The 25,794-nt window shown below is 41.1% G+C and overlaps 1 protein-coding gene across 1 annotated transcript in view; it reads right to left on the bottom strand.

The window, feature by feature from the left end:
• Nucleotides 1–25,794, bottom strand: part of LOC120527962 (sperm flagellar protein 1-like) — a 113,725-nt gene that overhangs the window by 7,826 nt on the left and 80,105 nt on the right. Inside the window, exons 5-6 of the mRNA XM_039751956.1 lie at nt 17,017–17,068; nt 477–567 (exon numbers count right to left, since the gene is read on the bottom strand). Coding sequence (XP_039607890.1) covers nt 477–567; nt 17,017–17,068 — 143 coding nt within the window. The remainder of the gene's footprint in view (nt 1–476; nt 568–17,016; nt 17,069–25,794) is intronic.

Below are 25,794 nucleotides of genomic sequence, written 5' to 3'. Positions count from 1 at the left end.
TTCTGCAAGTAGAGCTAAAATTGAATTTGATTGACACTTGTACTGCCCCTAGATCTGCCCACAATGTCTCCAGTTTGCTGCAATACTCTTCTCAAGCTCAGCTCTGTTATAGAAGTGTGACGAATGTCAAGTAAACTAAATAACATATATGTATAATCCAATTGGCTTATTGGAAAAATGTGGAGAAGTGGAAAACAAGGTCCAGGCAGGCTCCTAAGGCAGCAGGTGACCATACATACACTGCCGCCAAGGAAGCCTAGATCGGTGTGTCACAGAGAAAGGCCACCTAGAGGTACAGAGGTAGTTGATCTGGACAGTACCATATGGACTGAAGGGGCCTGACTTCTGTCTTCGGAAATTAAGAATTGTTACCCACCCATAAATATATAAATATAGAAGCCATTATTATGTGACATCATTTAGTGAATAACATGAATGAGCCTTCAAAAAATTTTCTGTAGCCTTTTTTCACTCACCTGAATACTTTCCTGAGCAGCTAGAAGAGCTTGTTGCTTCTCTTCTAGAAGGACACGTGTTGCAGGGTCCATATTGTTGGTTTTTCTGGGACTGTAAGAAAAGAGCAAATTACATAAACCACTAATATACTTGCTTTTTGGTTAAGAGAATACATACAGTGTAGGGCCAGTATAATTATGTGATACATGGAGGTCATTCCTGGGCTACACCATCAGCGACAACTTCTCACTGGATGATGAAATCAACAAATGCTTTGGGAAGGTTGCAACAACTCTTGCTCACTTTGATACATGTGTGTGGGAGAACACCGAACTGATAATCAAGACCAAGATGGCTGTATACAGCGCTTGTGTTACTGGCAGACTCCTGTATGGCAACGAGACCTGGACAACATACGGCAAGTGGGATAAGTGGCTTAATACCTTCCACCTGTGATGCCTCCTCCACATCCTGGGAGGGTAAAGTGACCAACACTGAGGTTCTGTTCTGTGCTGGCTTAAACCAAGGATATACTTAATTCTACGTGACATGTGCGCTTGAGGGCGCTGCTGCTATGCAAGCAGGGTATTGACTATACTTGCGTGCATAGGTTAAGTAAATCTGGAGGATTCCATCAGGAGGCAATGCGACAAATCATCATGGTGAAAAAACAACCTCCGGTATTGAGTTGAGGGAAGAAAGCTATTAAAGATAAAAATTCTTTGCATTCTGATGCTGTTGCAGGTGCAGAAAATAAAAAAAAAGATGGCAACAGTGACAGAGAAGATGGTATATAAGAACTTTAAATGTAGTGCATCACTGTCATGGGGAATATGCGACGGTTGTATTGCCTATGCGAGAAATGGATGAAGAAAAATACCATACATACTTTTGCATGTCAGCATTTAAGTTTGATGATTTGCTTCACTGCATCAAACCATTCCCCAAACATTGAAGCACACACCTTGATCCTGCTGGAGCTGTGATGCGTCTTGCCGTCACACTATGTTACCTTGCAACGGTCAAATCCCCACTTCTCTTCTTGGACATTTTCTGCTTTGCATGGACAAATCTGTCTCGAATTTGCTTTCATTTCGTCCTGCACGTTTCCACATCCACTTTCAAAGAGCTGGTGATTTTATACCAGCTGTTCTGTCAGGCATGTCTGTCCCTTTGGAGATGTTGAATGTAAACAATGATGCTGATGTCACATACCAAGTCGAAAAAAGTGCACTCCCCAAATATTTGCTGGTACTGCAATTCCCGCATGTGTCGTGCTAATTTCTGATGACATGCTCAGAGGATGTGTCAAAATAGTGCTGGGAACACGTGACAATCATGATACATACACGTAAGCGTTCTGAGCATCATTAATAAATTCAACTTTACCCAGCATGTACACCATGCCTAGGCAACACAGACTGCCCTAGCTTGGTTACATCCGCCATATGGATGATAGTCACATTGTAGCACACCCCCCACTTCTAGCTTGTGCGGAGGGTGCCACCAGATTTACGTAGCAATGAAGCCACTACGCTTTTAAAATGAGAGACGGATAGAATCAGGCCAACATCTAAGCCCTACTGTATTTCCACCCAGCCACCCGAATATTAACAACACCCAGGATAATGCCCATAAAGATAAAACTCACCAAATGCACAAATATATAAAATGTTCCTTATTTGCTATAATAACTACTTACAAACACAAAAAGTACTAAATAAACCTACGAACAAACCCCCACACGATGATATTTATAGTCCTGGAAAAAAGTCCGTACTGTAAGTGATGGAAGGGATTAGGGAAATGGAAGCTATGGTTAACTGATGGAAAGAACTGCGTCCTGGACCATAGACACTGAAATACTGTCCTACCACCAATGTCCAGAAGAATAGCCTTCGGAGGTGCACCTCTTCTCAAAGAGCATCAAAGGAGTGGATTGGGAAGAAAAAGAACCCACCACCATCCTTAAATCTGGTAGCCGAGCACCATCCTTTTCCACTATGAATGTCCAGTAACTGAAAGGTTTAGGACACAGGTGTCAAACTCCAGTCCTGGAAGGCCGCAGTGGCTGCAGGTTTTCATTCTGACCATCTTCTTCATTAGTGACCAGTTTTTGCTGCTAATTAATTTCTTTTGCCTCAGTTTTAATTAACTTGACCCAGACCCCTTAGTTGTCTCTTTTTCTTTAATTAGCAGCCAAACAATAATGGGACACAAAACGAGCCGCCATATGACCAACTCGCCTTCACACATTATCTAAAAATAAAGAAAGGTGACGGTCTTGGTAAGGTTGATCTCTCAGGTCACCAAAACATCTTGACAATGTTCTTAGAAATACCAGAAAAAATCAACAGTTTTGGAAATGTCTGCTGTGGCAGAATGAGAATAGCAACAAGCCATTGAATTAAATAATGGGTTTAATTAACAGCAAGAATAGGCTTCTCATTAAGAAAGTGATTGGAGTGAAATTGTTTTAGCTGATCACCTGTTGGGTCATTTCACATTTCATTTTGGCTGCCATTTAATGAAGAAAGGAATCAATTCAGGGGACTGAATCCTTAAAATCAGGGCTATTAAAATGAAGGGAAAAGAAGTTAATTAGCAGTGAAAACTGGTCATTGATTAGGAAAAGGGTCAGAATGAAAACCTGCAGCCACTGTGGCCCTCCAGGCCTGGAGTTTGACACCCCTGGTTTAAGAGCTGCTGATGATGATGTTGATTGGAAAATGGCACAATCGATAAATCCCACCACATCCTTCTTTTCTGTTTTTTATTGGTACAGTGTATACAAACCACAAACTACAAATCCCACAAGCCCCTCTGCATCAGTGCAAACCTGTTTAAAGACACCGATTCAAATTTACAAACAGAAGTCGGTGCAACCAGTGTTGTCATTCACATTTAACAATCACTCAACAGGACGTACTTACCTTCAAATAAAACCCCCTGTGTGGCGCCGCTACATAATCCCCAAAGACATCCTTTAACAGTTGGCTGGAGTCAGGCAAGAGAAGAGCAAGCTGCCCTGAGCTGCACTACTGGGATGTCTGCAAGCAGGACATGAGGGCCCTAGGCATCAGCACAGTGTCCTGGGAGGACCTTGCAGCCGATTGTTCAAGTAGAGAAGCATCTTGAAGCAGCATTTCAAGCCCAGAGAAGAAACACTTCGGCAGTAATGGCGGACAAGTGAGCCAGCAGAAAGCAATGCTGCTCCTCAGAAACAGCTGAGGACACCCACAAGTGCGACCTCTGCAACAGAGATTGCCACTACCTCAATGGTCTCATCAGTCACAAACAATACAGCAGCAACAATAACAAAAACAAGAATAGCAATGGAAGCTAGAGCACACCTTTCCAAAGTTGTCTTCGACTGATGGAGTTCTTATCTTACAATCATGTGACACAGCTAGATGTTATCTCCATTGCATATTTAAAAATAATCACAAAATGTTCTTCAATAGATGTTACTGAAAACAAACACATTAGTGTTAATGATGCTCATTCCACTTTATGTTCTTTTAATCATGCTATTGTGTCAATGAAGGTGAGAAAGCTCTCATAATCTCAGAAACCTAAGAGTAATATTATGGAGGGTGTCTCCAAAGTTTGACAAGTCAGAAGAGTTTACCAAAGCTTGGGCATATCTCTTTTTCTATTTTGATTATTATGGTTGTGACAGATGATTAGGAATGAAAAGCATTCCATTGTTTCCTGAGGCCGGAGAAAGTGTCAATGGCACCAACACATTCGCATGTCCTTCTGGTTTTATATCACTGGAACATTCAGAGGGAACTTAACATTGTCATGGATGAGTGGGAAGTCCTGTGATGTGGATCAGCCTCTAACCAAGGGTTCAACATAACTACTTCAGTTTTAGGGAAGAATGTCCACATTTCATATAGTCTTACATTCAAGTCACAGTAGCTAGGAACAAAGCCAGTAATGTAGCTTTTGCAATCTTATTTTTCTGTCATAGCATCAACCTTAACAATTTAATGGTCAGTTACATTACCGGACATCCTCAATTATAATCATGACTATGAATCAAGAATAAAGGTACAAAGCCATGGAGAGATTCTTATAAAATAGAGAATGTCTCAGAGAAGGGAATGTGCTCATTAAGACAGAGATGATTCGATTGAGGAGGAGGTAGAAATTTGAGCTAAGATGCCCTTTGACAAATTCTTTCAAGAATCCTACTACAAGTACCACTGATTGGGCTTTTAGAAGTCACTGCAAAGCATCCTGAGGGCATTACTTGTCTCAACTTGCTTGGTAGTGCCTAGGAATCCTTTAAAGTCAGCTGCTGGAATTTATTGTTAAGGCGAAGAATGTGTGCTTTTACTTTTTTGACATGCTGAGGCTGCAGCTTTGTCCTTGATAGTAGTCAAAGGTGAATGAAACAATGCAGACTTGGAAAGACACAGCATTATTCTGGGGTAGATGAAGCATTTATGGTATATCACTTTTAATATGGCATAACAATGTTTTTCTTATTAGTGCTACCCTGATGATACACCACTGTACCTGTCGTTCCCTTCAGAGGACCAAACAGTATTAGCTAGAATTTCTGTGTGTCTAACTGATATAGCAGCATGGATGAAGGATGAACACCATCTCCACCTCAACCTGACAAAAACCAACCTTTTTTGTTATCCTAGCTTGTCCGTCTATTCAGCACATCATTTCTGTTCAGCTTGGCTATTATCGCTAATACTCACCAAATCTGTTTGCAGTCTTGGGTTGTTTATTGATGACCAGCTGTCCTTCACTGACCATGTTGCAATAGTGTCTTGGTCTTGCAGATTCACACTGTACAACGTCCACAAGCTCACACCGTGTCTGAAGAATATGCAGCACAACTCTTGGTCTACTGTTTGGCCTTGTAGTGTCTGGACTACAGAAACTATCTGCTGGTGGGGGTATTGACATGTGTCACCAAACTGCTACACATTATTAAAAATGCAGAGGCACATCCGGTGTTCAACCAGCCAAGGTAGGTACATTTCATTTCTCTTCTCAGATGACTATATTGGCCTCCCTTTTCCAGCACATATTAACCTCAAATTATTGATGCTTGCCATTAGAGCAAACAGTGGCTCAGCACCTATATATATATATATAAACTGCTCAAAAAATTAAAGGAACACTTTGAAAACACATCAGATCTCAATGGGGAAAAAAAATCATGCTGGCTATCTCTACTGATATGGACTGGGTAATGTGTTAGGGATGAAAGGATGCCACAACATTTGATGGAAATGAAAATTATCAACTTACAGAGGGCTGAATTCAAAGACACCCCAACAATCAAAGTGAAAAAATGATATGGCAGGCTAGTCCATTTGGCCGAAATTTCATTGCAGAAACTCCAAATCGTAGTCAGTAATTTGTACGGCCCCCACGTGCTTGTATGCATGCCTGACAATGTTGGGGGGCATGCTCCTAATGAGACAGAAGATGGTGTCCTGGGGGATCTTCTCCCGATCTGGACTAGGACATCACTGGGCTCCTGGATAGTCTGAGGTGCAACCTGGCAGCGTTGGATGGACCAAAACATAATATCTCAGAGGTGTTCTATTGGATTTAGGTCAGGCGAGTGTGGGGGCCAGTCAATGGTATTAATTCCTTCATCCTCCAGGGATTGCCTGCATACTCTCGCCACATGAGGCCGGGCATTGTCGTGCACCATGAGGAACTCAGGACCCACTGCACCAGCATAGGGTCTGAGAATGGGTCCAAGGAGTTCATCCAGATACCTAATGGCAGTCAAGATGGTGTTGTCTTGCCTGTAGAGGTCTGTGTGTCCCTTCATAGATATGCCTCCCCAGAACATTACTGACCCACCACCAAACTGGTCATGCTAAACGATGTTACAGGTGGCATAATGTTCTCCACAGCTTCTCCAGACCCTTTCATGTTTGTCACATGTGCTCAAGGTGAACCTGCTCTCATCTGTGAAAAGCACAGGGTGCCAGTGCAGGACCTGCCAATTCTGGTATTCTATGGCAAATGCCAATCGAGCTCCACGGTGCGAGGCAGTGAGCACAGTGCCCACTAGAGCATGTCGGACTCTCAGGCCACCCTCATGAAGTCTATTTTTGATTATTTGGTCAGAGACATTTACACCAGTGGCTTGCTGGAGGTCATTTTGTAGGGCTCTGGTAGTGCTCATCCTGTTCCTCCTTGCCCAAAGGAGCAGATACTGGTCCTGCTGATGGGTTAAAAAACCTTACAAGGCCCTGTCCAGCGCTCCTAGAGTAACTTCCTGTCTCCTGGAATCTTCTCCATGCCCTTGAGACTGTGCTGGTAGACACAGCAAACCTTCTGGCAATGGCATGTATTGATGTGCCATCCTGGAGAAGTTGGACTACCTGTGCAACCTCTGTAGGGTCCAGGTACACACATATAATTGTAAGTATATATGGAGACACTTTTGAGGTCCTGTGTTTCTTGCTGAGCACTAAGGTCTGCTGATGAAAGCCATCTGATGGTGTCATCTCTGCATGGCATCAAATCTCAATCCATACTCTTTTCACATGTAGCTCCAGGCTAGTGGAACGAGCTACCCGCCTCCATTTGAAATTCTAACTCCCTCAATGTTTTTAAGAAGCGTTTGGAGACTTTTGTTTGGTGAATTTCTGTCCAACAGATAGGTTTTTATAACCTAGGAGTTGGAACTCACGTGTATTTTTTTTGTGATCTCTTCACTTGCAATGATCAATTTTGTAGTCTTGTCCTATAACTCTTGTTCACAGACATTCCTCCAGACTGATGTTTGCTCAATTATGTTGATCTCTTTTGTAAGTTGCTTTGGATAAAAGCAACTGCTAAGCAAGTAAATGGAAATGGAACTAGAGAACACTGTTACTGATTCATTACAGAAAGCTAATAAGCAAGTTGTAGTGCTTTGGCAAGAAAGGAAAAATACCAAGTTACCATCTCTGTATGCCTTTTATTTCTAACAAAATTTATTCTGACAACACCCTGCCGTTAGACACCACCCATGTAAAGCTACATAAATGCAGGGTGGTACTGTGGTCAGTACTGTGGCTTCATAGATCTGCGGACGTGGATTAAGTAGAAGTTCACTTAATAATCATAAACTGAATTGAACTGTCTTGAATGTTCTGCTCGTATCCATGTTGGTTTTCTTTGGTTATTCCAAGTTGTTCCTACACCACAAATATGTCATTGTTAATTTAAGTGGCAATTCTATATAAACATAGCATGCTTAGATTCACCTATTTCAGCTAAAGGTTGCAGGGTGATACAATCTATCCCAGCAGCATCGGGTATAAGGCATGATCCATCTCAGTACAGAATGTCAGTGCATATTGGGGCCTGCTCATACACATACCCTACACCAGTGTTTTTCAACCTTTTTGCTGGAATGGAACCCTGCGCGAATGGTTACCTTGCTCACGGAATCCTGTGCAATTATCCACCAGTATGTCCTATATCATGGGACTTTTTGGCAGAACCCTTGGCTAGCACTCACGGAACCCAAGACCCCGGTTGAAAAACACTGCCCTACACTCACAATTAGATTTGCCAGTCAAGTTAACATGCATACCTTTTGGGACGGGGAAGGAAAAGTGTTGTACCATGAAAAAAAATCAGTGGAGACATTGGAAGAACTTGTCAAGTCTGTGTACGAGATGACGCGGATTCACCCTCAGGGTGCTGGATCTGTAAGGTAACACCATTTTGCCCACAACTCTTAATTGCCCAGGTGAAAGTGAACAGAAAGTGCATTTGTATGCATAAATGTACTTTGTGATGGTTTAGGGCTCCATCCAGGATGCATTCTTGGCTTTGCACTACCAGTAGACTTCAGTCTCCTACAACTGTGTAATGGGCTCAGAAAAAGATATCAGGAGAAACAAACTAACCGACTGCAAATTGCAAGGTGACGCATGAAAATAGGTAACAATGAAAGACATCCTCTTTTCAGAGACATCATTATATGCTTAAGGGTGTTGCATGTGACACCCAAGAGCATTGCAAACAGACCTTTGACCTTTTTATCACATGCATTAGATAAGCTGTGTTAGGCTGACTGACCTGTTCTCATAAATAAATATTGCAATTAATTACATTTAAAAATGATTGCTACTCGCTCTGGAAGCTTGCATTCATAGACTGATAATTTTATTTTATAAACATATAAATACTGAGCTATAATGTGCTAATGAGAGGACTGATAAAATAAAAATACTAAGAAGGTGCCCCTTTCTTGACACTGATGTTACACAAAGCTAGTTTGAAGCAGGCATTGTGGCTCAGTGCTGGACCCTGAACATGTCACTTGACGTAGCTCTGCTCACACAGTATGCATGTGGTAACAATTCTGCTAGACAGTTGAGGTGCATATGGCCCACTGGATAAAAACATCTACCCACTAAGTAAACAAGTATACATAAGGTGATAAGTCCCATCTATGCTCCTTTTTCTGCCAATTCCATAAGAATATAGGTTGCCTATTTTGATTCAAAATTAATTCAACACTTATTAAATGCATTAGTTTTATCTGTTTCTAAGCTGAGGGCTAATTGAGGCTTCACAGTGTCGTTATGCATTTCACACATTACTTGGCACAAGGTCACATTTACCTCTGTATGTTAATCTTTTATTTTCATTCATAAAATGCTTATTTTACCCCACTTTTTGCAATTCTGGATGATGAGAGTGGCCAGTACTGGGCACATAGCAGGAAATCAGGGACCAGGCTTGGATGGGGTGCCAGCCCATTGTAAGGCGCACTCACACACATCCCTACACTCATTCACACTCTAGCATAAAAAGCAGCATTACTCCATTAATTGCATACAAATACCGATTATTAGGAAAGAACAGTGCAGACAGAGGTGCAAACAGAGACCACTAAGGGGGATCAATTACTAAACTGCCATTTTCACTAAGAATGATTTCTTACTAATGAATTGGCGTATTCGATATGGCATTGAAATAATTGCTCCCCTTTAGTATTTCACGTTATCTGCATATGGATACAGGGGCGGCACGGTGGCGCAGTAGTAGCGCTGCTGCCTCGCAGTTAGGAGACCCGGGTTCGCTTCCCAGGTTCTCCATGCGTGGAGTTTGCATGTTCTCCCTGTGTCTGTGTGGGTTTCCTCCGGGCGCTCCGGTTTCCTCCCACAGTCCAAAGACATGCAGGTTAGGTGGATTGGCGGTTCTAAATTGGCCCTAGTGTGTGCTTGGTGTGTGGGTGTGTTTGTGTGTGTCCTGCGGTGGGTTGGCACCCTGCCCAGGATTGGTTCGTGCCCTGTGTTGGCTGGGATTGGCTCCAGCAGACCCCCGTGACCCTGTATTCGGATTCAGTGGGTTAGAAAATGGATGGATGGATGGATGCATATGGATACACTGAAAGTAGCAAACTGTATAGAAATGGAATAAATTAAAAGAAAATGGCAAAGAAAACTTAAACATTCAAAGTTTTGGTAAAAACACACAGATTTGAAAATGCTTTGGAATAAAAGAATAAAAAAGGCAGCTCACCGTACAATCAAATCAATTTAAAGTAAGACTGAGGAAATGTTTGGAATAAAAACCCACAGGCCCGGGGTCCCTTAGGACAGAATTTGGGAACCACTGATGCAGGATGTGGTGGCTCTGAGGCTAAGGATCTGTGCTGGTATCTGGAAGTTTGCTGGTTCAAATCCCGTTACTGCCAGAAGGGATTCTACTCTACTGGCCCATTGAGCAAGGCCTTAATCTGAAAGTTGCTCCAGGGGTGTTGTGCGATGGCTGATGCTGCACACTGACCTCCCAAGGCCATATGAAAAGACAATTTCCCCACAGGTCATAATAAAGTGTATCAGATAAAAAAAATTCTCATTGACAGTAGGCATTTTCCCTTCAGGACCCTTGCATTTTAAAATTAAATAAAACAAGTAGAGTCAATGTGCAATTGGTTTTAATCCTTTCAGATAAGAACTAGAGCTACTGGTATGGCTAATTGCTCTCATTTCTATTTAGATATTACATAGGGCAATTAATAAGGTGCTATTAATGTATTATCATTCAGGTCTTTTTTCAGTGTCAGGCCATTTGGATACCCATTTTATTATTTATCCTAATATCATGAACTAGTCCCAAACACTTCCAATTATCCCCACTAGAGGGGGGTATCCCTGTGTAACACCAGCTAGTAATAAGGGCAAGCACTGAATCTTTATAAAATAACACATTTATTCTCACAAAAGGTTCTGTGTACTGCAAAGCTCCAAAGAGAACAAAAAGTTATAAACGGGTAGCCAGCAAAGGCAATCCCAGGTGACCAAAGTCCCAATGCAAAATCCAAAACGAGTGGCCGAAAAAACAGCAAGATATATACAATATAGGCACAAGCACAGCAAAACGCTAAAAACTTACAGAGCACATTTACAATGAACTGAAAGGAAATGTTAAAGACCTTCCAGGGCCTGGTAGTGATGGTCAGTAACTCATCCTCTTGGGAGACCACCCAAAAATCTCATGAAACATAACTACAAGACAGTGAAATAGCGGATGCTCTAAACTTGCATTTTTCTGAGGTCTTCATAAGTGAGGAAGTGGATAACCTCCTAACCAGCGGTAAATGGGACTACAGTCGACCCTTGATATATGACCGGCCTGACATGTGAACAACTTGATTTACAACCAAAATTTTTGTTTTGAATTATTACGACCCGAATGCGGTCACGTGTATCCGCTTGTGATGATGCATGTTTTAATATAGCTGCCAGTCCAGATTTACTCATCGTGAACTTTGCAGGCTTTCTCTTGGAAGCTCTGCCCAGTGTTCATTCCATCTGATGTTTCAAATGACAGTATGAGAAGACAACAGGAGGCACTACAAGGTGAGTCACTAAGGCTTTCCGGCATCCTCCTAGATTATCCAACTTGTGTCCTGGTTCCTTGGTGTAATGGCTAACACTCTGAATCCAGTGATCTGAGTTCAAATCTCGGTAGAACCTTCTTTCTATGTGACATGTTTTGAATAGACGCTGCATCCCCAACACACCCTTAATAAGATCGCCACACAAACTCATCCCCCTAATACAAAAGGAGCCTTGGCTTGTTTCACATCCCTGGTGGTCTAGTGGTTAGGATTTGGCACTCTCACGCCATGGCCTAGATTCGATTCCTGGACAGGGAAAGGTGGTCTTTTGCGTTTGCTTCTCAGCCCTCCCACTTTAGCACACCTGACCAATTTCATTCATTTCATGGCTCTGTACCTAGAAGGCACACTGCGTCATGGTGTAATGGTTAGCACTCTGGACTTTGAATCCAGTGATATGAGTTCAAATCTCAGTGGAACCTTCTTGCTCTCTGGTTCCAATTGCTGTGATGTTCAGAGACCTTCATGCAAAATTGGCCTACCATCCCACAGCAAAGCCCTGATTCCACTCAAGTAAGATGCCAGCAGGTGGCCTGGTGTTCTCCTATGGTAAGCTGCATGGGGAAATGTGGCTGTGTCTACACAGTGCAGGCCTCCCAGCTCTTTTGCAAATGGTTGTTGCAGGTTGAAGTTCTTAAGGACGCTAGTGAGTACATATATAATCCCTTGACACATATTTTTAGGAAGTCACTGTGCAATGAGGAGATCCAAAGGACTGGAAAATGGCAAATATTATCCTATTATATAAAGGGGGTCACCGGACAGATCCAAGCAAGTATAGGCCAGTAAGCTTAACATGCATCACAGGAAAATTAATGGAAGGAATTATTAAGGATAAGATTGAGCAACACATGGCAAGGACAGGAGTTATTCTGAACAGTAAGCATGGGTTCAGAAGAGGGAGGTCGTGTTTTACTAACATGCTGGAATTCTATGAGGAAGAAACAAAAGGATACGATCAAAATGGAGCTTATGATATTATTTATCTGGACTTTCAGAAAGCATTTGATAAGGAGCCACATGAGAGATTGGGCATCAAATGTGAATTTCCCCTTGGGATTAATAAAGTATCTATCTATCTATCTATCTATATCTATCTATCTATCTATCTATCTATCTATCTATCTATCTATCTATCTATCTATCTATCTATCTATCTATCTATCTATCAAACTAAAAGAAGTGGGAGTTCAGGGTGATGTGTATAGATGGGTACAGAATTGGCTCAGACACAGGAAGCAGAGGGTGATGGTGTGAGGAACCTCATCAGAACTGGCCGATGTTAAGAGTGGTGTTCCACAGGGGTCAGTGCTAGGGCCGCTGCTATTTTTAATATATATAAATGATTTAGATAGGAATATAAGTAACAAGCTGGTTAAGTTTGCAGATGATACCAAGATAGATGGATTGGCAGATAATTTGGAATCCTTTAAATCACTACGGAAGGACTTGGATAGCATACAGGCTTGGGCAGATTTGAGGCAGATGAAATTTAATGTCAGTAAATGTAAAGTATTACACATAGGAAGTAAAAATATTAGGTTTGAATACACAATGTGAGGTCTGAAAATCAAGAGTACACCTAATGAGAAGGATTTAGGGGTCATAGTGGACTCTAAGCTATTGACTTCCTGACAGTGTTTAGAAGCCATTAAGAAGGCTAACAGAATGGCAGTTTATATAGCGCCTTGATGTGTGGAGTACAAGTCCAAGGAGGTTCTGCTCAACCTGTATAACGCACTGGTGAGGCCTCATCTTGAGTACTGTGTGCAGTTTTGGTCTCCAGGGTACAAAAAGGACATAGCAGCACTAGAAAAGGTCCAGAGAAGAGCGACTAGGCTGATTCAGGGCTACAGGGGATGAATTATAAAGGAAGATTAAAAGAGCTGAGCCTTTACAGGTTAAGCAAAAGAAGATTAAGACGTGACATGACTGAAGTGTTTAAAATTATGAAGGGAATTAGTACAGTGGATCGAGACTGTTATTTTGTTCTAATGTTCGAAAAAAAGGCATCTTGCTGTATATAATTATACAAAACCAAAAATCAAGAAAGATATATATAATCAACATAAATAAAGAAACAACAATGAAAAAAGAGTCATAAAAATTAATCTGCCAGGATAGGAACCTGCTGCAAAACAAAACTGTGGCAGCTGTTTTTGGTAGTGCTGAAGGGGTGTTCAATAGCTTCTAGTCAAAGACAGGCTCCCATGCAGGATGTGTTTTGCACAATTTCATGATATCCTCAAAAATCATGAGTTTTTCAGGTCCATGTGAAAAACAGAAACCTGAAACTCCCACCAGGTTATTTTAGTGTTAAAGAAATTTGAACACTTTTCAGAAGAACAAGCAATTCAGTCCATCAAAGCTCACCAATCATATTCACCAGTTTCGCCAAAAACAACACTGAGATGAGTTTTGAAAGTCTCTAAAGTTCTACTGTTTATAAATCCAGATAACCTATTCAATATGCCTATAGTTCTATGTGTGATCAATGTTACATTTCTATCAGTGTAGCTAAAAAGATCCATTTTAGGCCCCTTCATTCCAAGAACATTCACCTAGTGACTGCCAGTTTCATTTAAATGGTTTCTAACAAAATTAAACAAGCAGAAATGTTCATTTGGAGAGCTAGATTTTCCTCCTTGCTCTCCTGCCTAGAATGGTGCTGCTGTTCAGCTTGTTAACCAGAAGACATCAACTACGCCAAGGGATATCTGGAGATCCTTGGACAAGGTGCTGGGGCTCTTTGAAGTATTGTTAACTTTTCTAAGATTAGATAAAACCTTATAAATCCCAAGAGGAAATTTAGAACTTAGAATCAATTTCTGTTGGAGTAAGGAATAATTATGAAAGGCATCCTCATCTACAGGAAGTGGAAACATCTTGGTCCTATATATTTTGCAAACAGAGAAAATGTAAATCACAGTACACCAATGAATTTAAAATTTTTCTATGATCTCAAATTTCCTCTAGTCTGAGGATTCCTTCACACAATAAAGGACCTCTCAAGCTGTGTTCCAGGTGACTGGCTCTTTAAGTGGTTAGCTTGGCACTCAATTATTTCAGCTCTTGGCTTTGTTTACCTCATTGATTGAGCTAATGTACCTCTTGGTTCATTTACTTTTTACACAAAGGCACTGTTAGGCACTGGCAATCGGCCACCCTGTACTAAATAAGTGGGTTAGAAAATGAGTGAATAGATGGGCATGTCTATTGCATGCATCAATTACCGTAAATGGTACTTGTAATCTGAGGATATAAACTTATACATGTTGATAAGTATCGGCTAGTTTTGACTAAACAACCTATTAATTATATTTAAAGCACTGCAATTGGATATATACACTTTTATTCAGTCATGAATATAAAATAAACTGATTTGAAATAAACTGGAAATATTAGCATTGTCAGAAGCAGGTTAGAGAGCAGTCCACACCTGTTATGGTAGGCAGCAACCATTCCCTGTTTACAGTGACTTCATCATGACGTCATCAGGCTGTAGATTTTGATTCCCAAGACTCACAAGGAATAAACTGAAGAACTCTTTTATCCCCAGTGCTGTAAATATTCTGAATTTTATTGGCTGTAAAGAGCACTAAATTATTTCAGTGTTCAGTATTCTTCCATGTACAAATAATGCATTTTGATTATAACAAAGGATATTAATTTTTATCTTCTAGCTTATTTTCTCATATCTGTGGGGTATGTTTTATGTTTCCTTATTCCTGCTGCAAACTAATGCCCCTCTGGAATAATAAAATCAACTCATCTAAACTAACATAACCTTAACGTATTGCAGCAGATGGCATTTCTATCTCATAGATCTCAGAGCATGGTTTGACTGCTGGCGGTGAAGCGTTTTATCAAGCAAGTAATCAAGGACTTTGTTAAATGGTGCGACTCAAACCACTTACACCTGAACACTAGCAAAACCAAAGAGCTGGTGGTGGATTTTAGGAGGCCCAGGCCCCTCATGGACCCCGTGATCATCAGAGGTGGCTGTGTGCAGAGGGTGCAGACCTATAAATACCTGGGAGTGCAGCTGGAAAATAAATTGGACTGGACTGCCAATACTGATGCTCTGTGCAAGAAAGGTCAGAGCCGACTATACTTCCTTAGAAGGCTGGCGTCTTTCAACATCTGCAATAAGATGCTGCAGATGTTCTATCAGACGGTTGTGGTCAGCGCTCTCTTCTATGCAGGGGTGTGCTGGGAAGGCAGCATAAAGAAGAAGGACGCCTCACACCTGGACAAACTGGTGAGAAAGGCAGGCTCTATTGTAGGCATGGAGATGAACAGTTTCACATCTGTGGCAGAGCGACGGGCGCTGAGCAGGCTCCTGTCAATCATGGAGAATCCACTGCATCCACTGAACAGGATCATCTCCAGACAGAGGAGCAGCTTCAGCAACAGACTGCTGTCACCGTCCTGCTGCACTGACAGACTGAGGAGATCGTTCCTCCCCCACACTATGCGACTCTTCAATTCCACCCGGGGGGTAAACGTTAACATTATACAAAATTATTGTCTGTTTTACCTGCATTTTTATTACTCTTTAATTTAATATTGTTTTATATCAGTATGCTGGTGCTGGAGCATGTGAATTTCCCCTTTCTATCTATCTATCTATCTATCTATCTATCTATCTATCTATCTATCTATCTATCTATCTATCTATCTATCTATATTCAGAGTGATGTCATAGAGGAACCATTTTTGGTCCCCAAAAGACCCACATGAATGTTCCAGAAAGTACCGTTATTTATTTTAATCCATAACAGGCTTCATACAATAATTAACCATAAATAGACGGTAACAGATCTGTGAAATACCAATGACTCATAATTTTAATAATCTACAATAACACACACTAATATCAGGTTTTCTTAATCTGTTAATAAGTTGCTAGGTTACCTACCAAACATTAAAAGTTTCAGTCTTTTTTACATAGTAGGATGTTTTTCAAATCACAAAGAACCAACTATATATGCTAAGAGCTTCTCCCGGAATGAAATGGTGTTTGGTCAAGCAATGACTGTTTGAGGAATCACACAGCCCAATAAAACAACCAGGTAGTGTCATTAAAGAATTGTCATTTTTAAGAGTGAGCAGTGTAAAGACATGATGGAAAGTTTACTACTGGCTCTAATCTGGCCTAGTGTCAGTGTGTGTGCGTAACAAACTACTCTCTCAACAAGAGCTGGCCCATGACATACAATCATGATTTTAATTATCAGCACTAGAACTCGTTGATCCTGCACTAGCAGAAGTGGGTTCAGAAAATGAATAGATGAATAAATGGGATAACATGAATGTGACCAAACATACCTTTAATTTGCTCTATTATTTATTTTCCTTCTATGTTCTAATATACTGCAAACTTATAAAACATTTGCAGGAGTAATTACAGAATGTAAATGCTTAATTTCCCAATTCATGTAGCACCTTCAGCTCCAAGGAGTCAGGCTAATTCCTGTGCTTGGCTCTACTTGTGTCAAGTAAGAATATTCTCCCTGGGTTTGCGTGGCTTTGTCTAGGTACTACTCCACTGACACCATTTATGATGGTCACAGTCAAATGAGCAAACCAATCAATCATTCATGAGACAGCCTTTAATCAAAGTGACAGAGAAATGTAAAGACAAAACTTACCTGGCGGGATTCTGATGGCCGCCATTTGGTGATGCAGCAATCTTGGCATAACCTGCAGTGGTCAGACATGAGCTTTGTTAGTGATTTGCCATCATATCTCTGCTAATCCCATACCCCTTTCCCCTTCTTTACAGAACTGAATTACTATGGATTTAATTTAGTGTGAAATGCTACTTAATGCCTTTTACTCTAAGCTAATCTAGTGGAACTGTTCTTTTGTTTAATTTTTCAATAACTCAGCCTTTACTTGCATTGCATACTACAGATGCCTTATACATATTCATGAAGTAATGTTTCAGGGGGACATGTGAAGGGCATTTAAAATACAATGCAATTAAAGAGCCAACTTTTGACTGAAAATGAATTGCTGCCCAGGAATGATAACCTTGATGATAAAGTGACGTGTCTTGCCACTGCATGGGCTGTAGGGAGCGGAAGCAGTGTTGGGGTGGAGTCTTGGAGGAACACACTTTGTAAGGGCTTGGGGCACCTCCGTAAAGAGAGAGCTGAGTGACAGGAATCAGGGTTAATTAATGGTGCGTGGAGAACAGGGGAGGGATGGTTGGAAGTGGTAGATGTTGCTGGAGCGAAAGGAAGACAGGCTCAGGTGGAGAAAGGAGTGAACAGTTAAAAAGCAGGCAAGGGGTAGATAGGACAAAGGCAAATTATTTTTGTTATTTTGGAGGTGTCCCCAAGACCCAGACAATGGGCGGTGGTAGGGCACCGTTTATATTGCGGCATATTGTAAATTTCCCTTTGGGATTAATAAAGTATCTATCTATCTATCTATCTATCTATCTATCTATCTATCTATCTATCTATCTATCTATCTATCTATCTATCTATCTATTCAATAAAAAGACAGTCTGAGTTTGGAAGACTTCCCTGGACAAGAGGCTCCTGAGTGTGTTTTATTCGACGGGACATCACAATAATATTGAATCAACCATGCCAGATGCAGTAATACAGTGGTGTGAAAAACTATTTGCCCCCTTCCTGATTTCTTATTCTTTTGCATGTTTGTCACACAAAATGTTTCTGATCATCAAACACATTTAACCATTAGTCAAATATAACACAAGTAAACACAAAATGCAGTTTTTAAATGATGGTTTTTATTATTTAGGAGAAAAAATCCAAACCTACATGGCCCTGTGTGAAAAAGTAATTGCCCCTTGTTAAAAATAACCTAACTGTGGTGTATCACACCTGAGTTCAATTTCCGTAGCCACCCCAGGCCTGATTACTGCCACACCTGTTTCAATCAAGAAATCACTTAAATAGGAGCTGCCTGACACAGAGAAGTAGACCAAAAGCACCTCAAAAGCTAGACATCATGCCAAGATCCAAAGAAATTCAGGAACAAATGAGAACAGAAATAATTGAGATCTATCAGTCTGGTAAAGGTTATAAAGCCATTTCTAAAGCTTTGGGACTCCAGCGAACCACAGTGAGAGCCATTATCCACAAATGGCAAAAACATGGAACAGTGGTGAACCTTCCCAGGAGTGGCCGGCCGACCAAAATTACCCCAAGAGCGCAGAGACGACTCATCCGAGAGGTCACAACAGACCCCAGGACAACGTCTAAAGAACTGCAGGCCTCACTTGCCTCAATTAAGGTCAGTGTTCACGACTCCACCATAAGAAAGAGACTGGGCAAAAATGGCCTGCATGGCAGATTTCCAAGACGCAAACCACTGTTAAGCAAAAAGAACATTAGGGCTCGTCTAATTTCTGCTAAGAAACATCTCAATGATTGCCAAGACTTTTGGGAAAATACCTTGTGGACTGATGAGACAAAAGTTGAACTTTTTGAAGGCAAATGTCCCGTTACATCTGGCTAAAAGGAACACAGCATTTCAAAAAGAACATCATACCAACAGTAAAATATGGTGGTGGTAGTGTGATGGTCTGGGGTTGTTTTGCTGCTTCAGGACCTGGAAGGCTTGCTGTGATAGATGGAACCATGAATTCTACTGTCTACCAAAAATCCTGAAGGAGAATGTCCGGCCATCTGTTCGTCAACTCAAGCTGAAGCGATCTTGGGTGCTGCAACAGGACAATGACCCAAAACACACCAGCAAATCCACCTCTGAATGGCTGAAGAAAAACAAAATGAAGACTTTGGAGTGGCCTAGTCAAAGTCCTGACCTGAATCCAATTGAGATGCTATGGCATGACCTTAAAAAGGTGGTTCATGCTAGAAAACCCTCAAATAAAGCTGAATTACAACAATTCTGCAAAGATGAGTGGGCCAAAATTCCTCCAGAGTGCTGTAAAAGACTCATTGCAAGTTATCGCAAACGCTTGATTGCAGTTATTGCGGCTAAGGGTGGCCCAACCAGTTATTAGGTTCAGGGGCAATTACTTTTTCACACAGGGCCATGTAGGTTTCGATTTTTTCTTCCTAAATAATAAAAACCATCATTTAAAAACTGCATTTTGTGTTTACTTGTGTTATATTTGACTAATGGTTAAATGTGTTTGATGATCAGAAACATTTTGTGTGACAAACATGCAAAAGAATAAGAAATCAGGAAGGGGCAAATAGTTTTTCACACCACTGTATATGAATGTTTCATCCAACAACCATTTTCAAGGGCCCCTTTCCTACTGAACAATAGAGAGCAAGACTGGCAGAGGGTATAATAGTCACAGCAGTGGTAGTAGTATTGTGTGGTAAAGCACATTTAGGGGTCTGTGGCAGTGTGAAAAGTTTGAAATTAAAGTATGGCTCAGCTCAGGCTTGAGGGTGCAAGCTGTATAGCCACAGGATGGTCAGAAGGGGAGGTGAGCTGATTGCTCATTCTGCATAAGAGAAGTCAGCTTGTATGTTCCCCATAGATAATCTGTGGGATATTAGAAAAGGACAAGGTAGAAAATGAGCCTGGGAACGGAGTGAGAGAGACCGAGAAAGAAATGAAAAAAGAAAAGAGTCCAGAGGTTTGAAAGAAAGAAAGAAAGAAAGAAAGAAAGAAAAGGTCTACAGATAGGATTGTTGTAGGGAAGATGCAAGTGGTTGAAAAATGACCCCAAGTAGAGTGAGCAGATGGCACATAAAGAGGAGGGTCTCTCCTGCTGAGTGCCCCAGCATTGAGGTATGGCTGCAGGAGGAGGGATCAGGGCTTGCAGGTTTGCCTGCTGACTACCAAGGGATGGCGGTGGGAGCTCAGTTTGAAGGGTGCCTGTGCTTGCCAGTGGACGTCTCCCTTTGCTGAGGAGACATTAAGGGTGAGTAGAGGAGATGTCAGAATTCAAAGTCATGTAGTGCTGCAAGTCTATCCTGGCGGATCTGGACATTGTGCTAATCCATTATTATTGGATTATTTATTAGCTATTTAACATCCACTTAAACACTGTTTTTATTGTGATGATTTATTTCTTTTTTAAAGAAGAAACCTAAACTGCACTTTTGTTTTGGAACACAAAAGCATTTTGCACAATTTTATTTTTTGTTCTTTATTTCGCCTTATACAATTTCTTGCATTAGGATTTTGTTAGGTTTCGTATACCCCCTTGGGTATACAGCACCCCTGGAGCAATTGCAGGTTGAGGGCCTGGCTCAAGGGCCCACCAGAGTAGGATCACTTTTGGCAGTAAAAAGGATTCGAACCAGGAACCATCGAGATAGCAGCACAGATCCATTTGCACCTACTCTTGCAGTTTTATGTGTTCTCACTGCCTTGTCCATCCTTCAGGTATGTCTATTGTTTTCCTGAGTTCAATGAGGAAATGCCAGCTGCTGGCAACCCAAGCATCACACATTTGTACAGAGTATAGTGAAATTCTTACTTGTATGCCTGACCAACGTGCAACATGTCACCACACTCAGACATAATAAACAGCAAAATACATTTTATTTAATAGAACAACCTGTACCAGGACAAGCTGATTCAAAGTGACAGAGTGACAGTTATTACTTTGCACAATCAAAAAACCCAAAATGTCTACATGGTATGATGCAATTGAGCGTGTCTGCTGATTATCACACAGTGGGAGTGCTTTGCCCTGGTCCTTGAGGGTCCCAATGAATACAACATTTTCAATCTAACCAGTTCTTCTATGAAATGGATTTCTATTAGAACATTAGAACAATCCAGACAAGAACAGCCAATTCAGCCCAAAAAAGCTTGTTAGTCCTATCCACTTAATTCTTCCTAAATAACATCAAGTCTAGTTTTGAAAATCCCTAAAGTCCTACTGTCTACCACGCTACTTGGTAGCTTAGTCTATGTGTCTGTGGTTCTCTGTGTGAAGTAAGACTAACGTTTGTGCGAAATTTACCCTTAACAAGTTTCCAACTGTGCCCCTGTGTTCTTGATGAACTCATTTTAAAATAACAGTCTCATTCCACTGTACTAATTCCCTTCAGAATTTTAAACACTTCAATTATGTCACCTCTTAACTCTTTCAGGGCTGATGTCAACCTTTGTCAAAAGGAGGAATTGACAATAGTAATCAACTGTATTCTGTGACAAAACCAACTGTTATGTTTTAGTTGGACTCTCATTGCTAGAAGGAAAGTTATCATCAATGGTTTGACCGAGATTTCCGGCACTCATGTGAGTAGCAAGGTGCAAACAACGGCAAAAATGTCACTGATATAATGGTGAGAGATCAAAGCGAATGGGTAAAGCAAAATACTCCGTGGACAAAGTTTTGCCTATTATCTCTGAACTGGACTATGACTTGTCAGACTCCGATTTTGATACGAGTGACCGAAAACAAATGTGAGGTTCCAGCTTCAGCTTACTGGTCCCCAGCTAATCGTGGTGCTGAACAGGTTCATGTAGCTGACACACCTATGGCACTTGTTCGCCAGGAGGACTGCCACTTAACAATGATCAGAGGTAGAAACCAGACTGCAATGCACTGCGACCGTGGCCGCTGCTGCCGCCACGCGAAGACAGCCTGGCAGCAAGCCTGCCGCACATTCTTGGCAAACTGGCAGCCGCAGCATGCAGCAACAGACGTTTTACGTTGATTTCTGTATGAAACCATTGCTTTCCGAAACTATGTTTTTTGGAAAAAAATATTCAGCCCGCAAAGAGTTACTCTTCTTTTGCTTATACTGTAAAGGCTCAGACTCATAATTCATCCCCTGTAGCCCTGGAATCAGCCTAGTTGCTCTTCTCTGGACCTTTTCTAGAGCTGCTATGTCCTTTTTGTTGACTGCAGGCCAAAACAGTAAAGATGAGGCCACACTAGTGTCTTATAAAGCTTGTGCAGAACCTCCTTGGACTTGAATTATACATATCAAGGCTCTCTGAAACCTAACATTGGCAGTTGATAGTGTTGAGTCCACTGTGACTTCTACATCCTTCTCATTAGGTGCCTTTTCAATTTTCAGACCTTGCACTGTGTATTCAAGCCTAACATTTTTACTTCCTACAAGTAATACTTTACATTTACTGACATTAAACTTCATCTACCATAAATCTGCCAAGCCTGTCTGCAAACTTAACTAGCTTATCACTTAGTCTCCTATCCAAATCATTTTGCACACATCTACAAACAAACCCCTGAACTCCCACTTCTTTTAGTTTTATGCTCAACCTTATCTAATGCGTTCTGAATGTTGTTGTTTCACTGTTTATACCTAAACTAGCCGTGTTACCCAGCTTCACTATGTTTTCCGAAAACTCAGACATGTAATTTCCCGAGAGATACATTCGGCAGTGATGATTCCATTGAAAGCACCTTTGAGCACTGGGCATCATATGCTGACTAATTCACAGATACGTGAATCTAGCATGTAGCTACTTTTCATAGTTGTATCTGCCTGATGAATGTTTCTTTAGTCATTCTGTAGATTCAGGATAGATATCAGAAAAATGAACGCAAATACCAAGGACTGACATGTGGCTTCAAAATACACGTGTGCCATTTTGATTCTTAGTTGCTTGCAGTTTGTCCCAGGCCTCACACTGCCTCTTTCTCTCTTCAAGCCACCTCTTTGCCTCTCCTCCCGAGCTCTGTCCTTCTCCTCACCCGACTCCAGCCCTGAATGAAGGGAGGCAGCCCCTTTTAAAGTCACCCGGATGTGTTCCAGGTGCTTCCTGGCAATCTTCCACTGGCATTCCCAAGGGTGGCAGAAGTGCCAGCTGTGTACCCGGAAGCACTCCGGATGTCCCCGATCCTCTTCTCCCCAGCCCCGCCAGGTGTGGCGGAAGTGCTGAGGTCCAGGGCTTCAAAGGTATCGAGGCCCCCCTTTGTGGTTAACATGAGCCCCTACAGGGTTGAGCTTCAAAGCTTTTTACCCATGGTCCCCAAAGCAACCAGGGCAGCCGCCCCCTTGTGGTCTGGAGGAGGCGCAAGCCCTCCTCCGGTCCTCCTGGGCGTCCCGGCTGGGTAGCAGCCCCAGCCACTTGCCACAATAGATAGATAGATAGATAGATAGATAGATAGATAGATAGATAGATAGATAGATAGATAGATAGATAGATAGATAGATAGATAGATAGATAGATAGATAGATAGATAGATAGATACCATGGCCTGATGCAGGCCTATTACTCTTGGTACCATAGTGTTTCTTGACACACATCAGCTGAATAATTAATTGGTTATTCACAATGCCACTAGGTTTTGTCTGAATTCTCTCCAGGGCGTCCAGAGTGTGTCTTATAACTGAGCCTGCCCTTTTAATTAGCTTGTTCATTCGGTGGGCTTTTTTTGAGGTGATGTTTTCTGAGATGTTCAATATGTTGAAAAAATTGCCTGTGGCCAGCATCCAGTGTAATGTGTTGTCTAAATTCACCATTCCTCTTTTTGTAGCATTATAGTCCATTATCATTTCTAGCCATAGAATCTCCTATCCCTGTGTAGATCACATTGTGCACCAAGGATGTATCATTTGTTTAGTCAAATTTTAATGTCTTCACTGGCCTGTTCTTTGTAGCCAGCAGTTGAGATGGGAGCTCTGGCTTATTTTTCCTTATTGTGCTAAGCATTGTTACCTTCCTCTCGAGGAGCTGCTGTCCCAGTTTGTGTAAAAGTAAAAGTTATTGTATATGGTGTTGTGGCCATGTAGCTTATGTCATGTCCAGGGCAACCCTCATGCTTTAATTTCTCACAGGAGTTCCTCCATCTGACTTCCATTTGAAATGACATCCTCTGCTCTTCTGTATCTCTGTGCTTCCCCTTGAGCAAGTTATTCATAACTTTGGAATGGCTTATCATTTTTATGCAGATGATGCTTAGATCGATTTCAGTGTTAAAAGTGACACTTCATCGCAGCCTTCTCTGCTCACAACTTGAATTAGTGAAATTAAATTAAAATTGAAACCTGAACAGAGCAAAACTCTTTACAATTAAATTGCAACATAACTGAACTCCTTCACAGTGGCACTAAAGTGCAACTTAAGAGCTCCTCTTCAACCATTCTGGGTGATGATCTCATCAGACCTTCTTTTACTGCAAAGAATCTCTGTGTCACTTTGATTCCACCTTTTCTTATTTCACCCATGTAAGCCATATTAAGAACCTTCCACCTGTGTCACATTTCTTATGTTTACTCATTCCTCTCCTTTCCTAATGCTGAGAATCTTGTCCCTGCTTTTATCACATCCCACATTGATTATTGTAAGTCAGTGCTGGCAGGTGCCACTTCTAATCTTATATCAAAGCTCCAGCTGATTCAAAACTCAGCTGCAACAGTCTTGACAGGGACCACCAACAGGGAGCACATCACAGACATCCTGCTGCACCTTCACGGCTCCCTGTGTCTTACAGGATTGAGTATCAAAGTCTGTTGTTGACCTGCCCAGTAAGGTCCTCTCATTCTGCGCCCCTCACTAACCTGCACGCTGTGGGTGATAGCAGGGTCTTCAGTTGTATTGCGCCCAGACTTTGGAATGACCTCCCAAAATTAATTAAATCAGCTGACTACATTCATTTGTTTTTAACTCATTTGTTTAGGAAGACATTAAACAGACCTGACATTCTGCCCCTTCTTTCAGTTTACCCCCTCTATCTGTCCAGATACTCAGGGTTTGCATTTTTATCACAATTTATGTTATTTGCTCAAGATTTTTTTGTAGTATTATATGTTGTATTTTAGTCTGCATTATTGTCTTTTATTCTATTTGAATGTTTTGTATTTCCTGTATTTATCTATATTTAGTGAAGATACAGTATTATTTGTAGCTAATGCTATATAGGTCCTGTTCTTTCAAAATTTTGGCATAGGAAGGGTGCTATATAAATAAAGTGTGTTCTTATTAGTATTTTTATTTTTTTCTTTTGATGGCACATCGTTTATAATAATAAGTGACAAAAACTAGGGCAGTTCTATATACAGTAGGGTAATTCATATATAGCATAATTCAGTGTTGAATATGCATTGCCGTTTTCTTCACATACATGTTTAAAAATGTTAGATTGGCTTAAATGTTTATACTAAATTGGCTTAGAACAATATTGCACACATGCATAGTACATTGTAAAAAACGTAATGACTTTTATTATTAACGTTTTACTAAACTCTAACGTGGTGTAAACATTATTATTATATTGTATACTTCGTTTCATGAATGTAAACGAAAAACTATTTTCAGTTAACACAGATGTTGATGATTTTAATTTTGTCGACATGTTAAGTGGTTCCCACAACCCGAACACAACGTAAATGTTAATAGTGTATGTCACAGAAACGATCCGTATTGTTTAGTTTGATGTATGACACAACGTGATGGCAGAAACCCTCTGAACTACACAATGATGTGTATTATTTGGTTTGATGTACTTTTTTCCTTCTCATTTTTATCGCTTAATT

Source organism: Polypterus senegalus, chromosome 4, assembly GCF_016835505.1.
Source record: "Polypterus senegalus isolate Bchr_013 chromosome 4, ASM1683550v1, whole genome shotgun sequence".
Classification (NCBI taxonomy): Eukaryota; Metazoa; Chordata; class Cladistia; order Polypteriformes; family Polypteridae; genus Polypterus; species Polypterus senegalus.
This window is presented reverse-complemented; position numbering and strand designations above follow the sequence as displayed.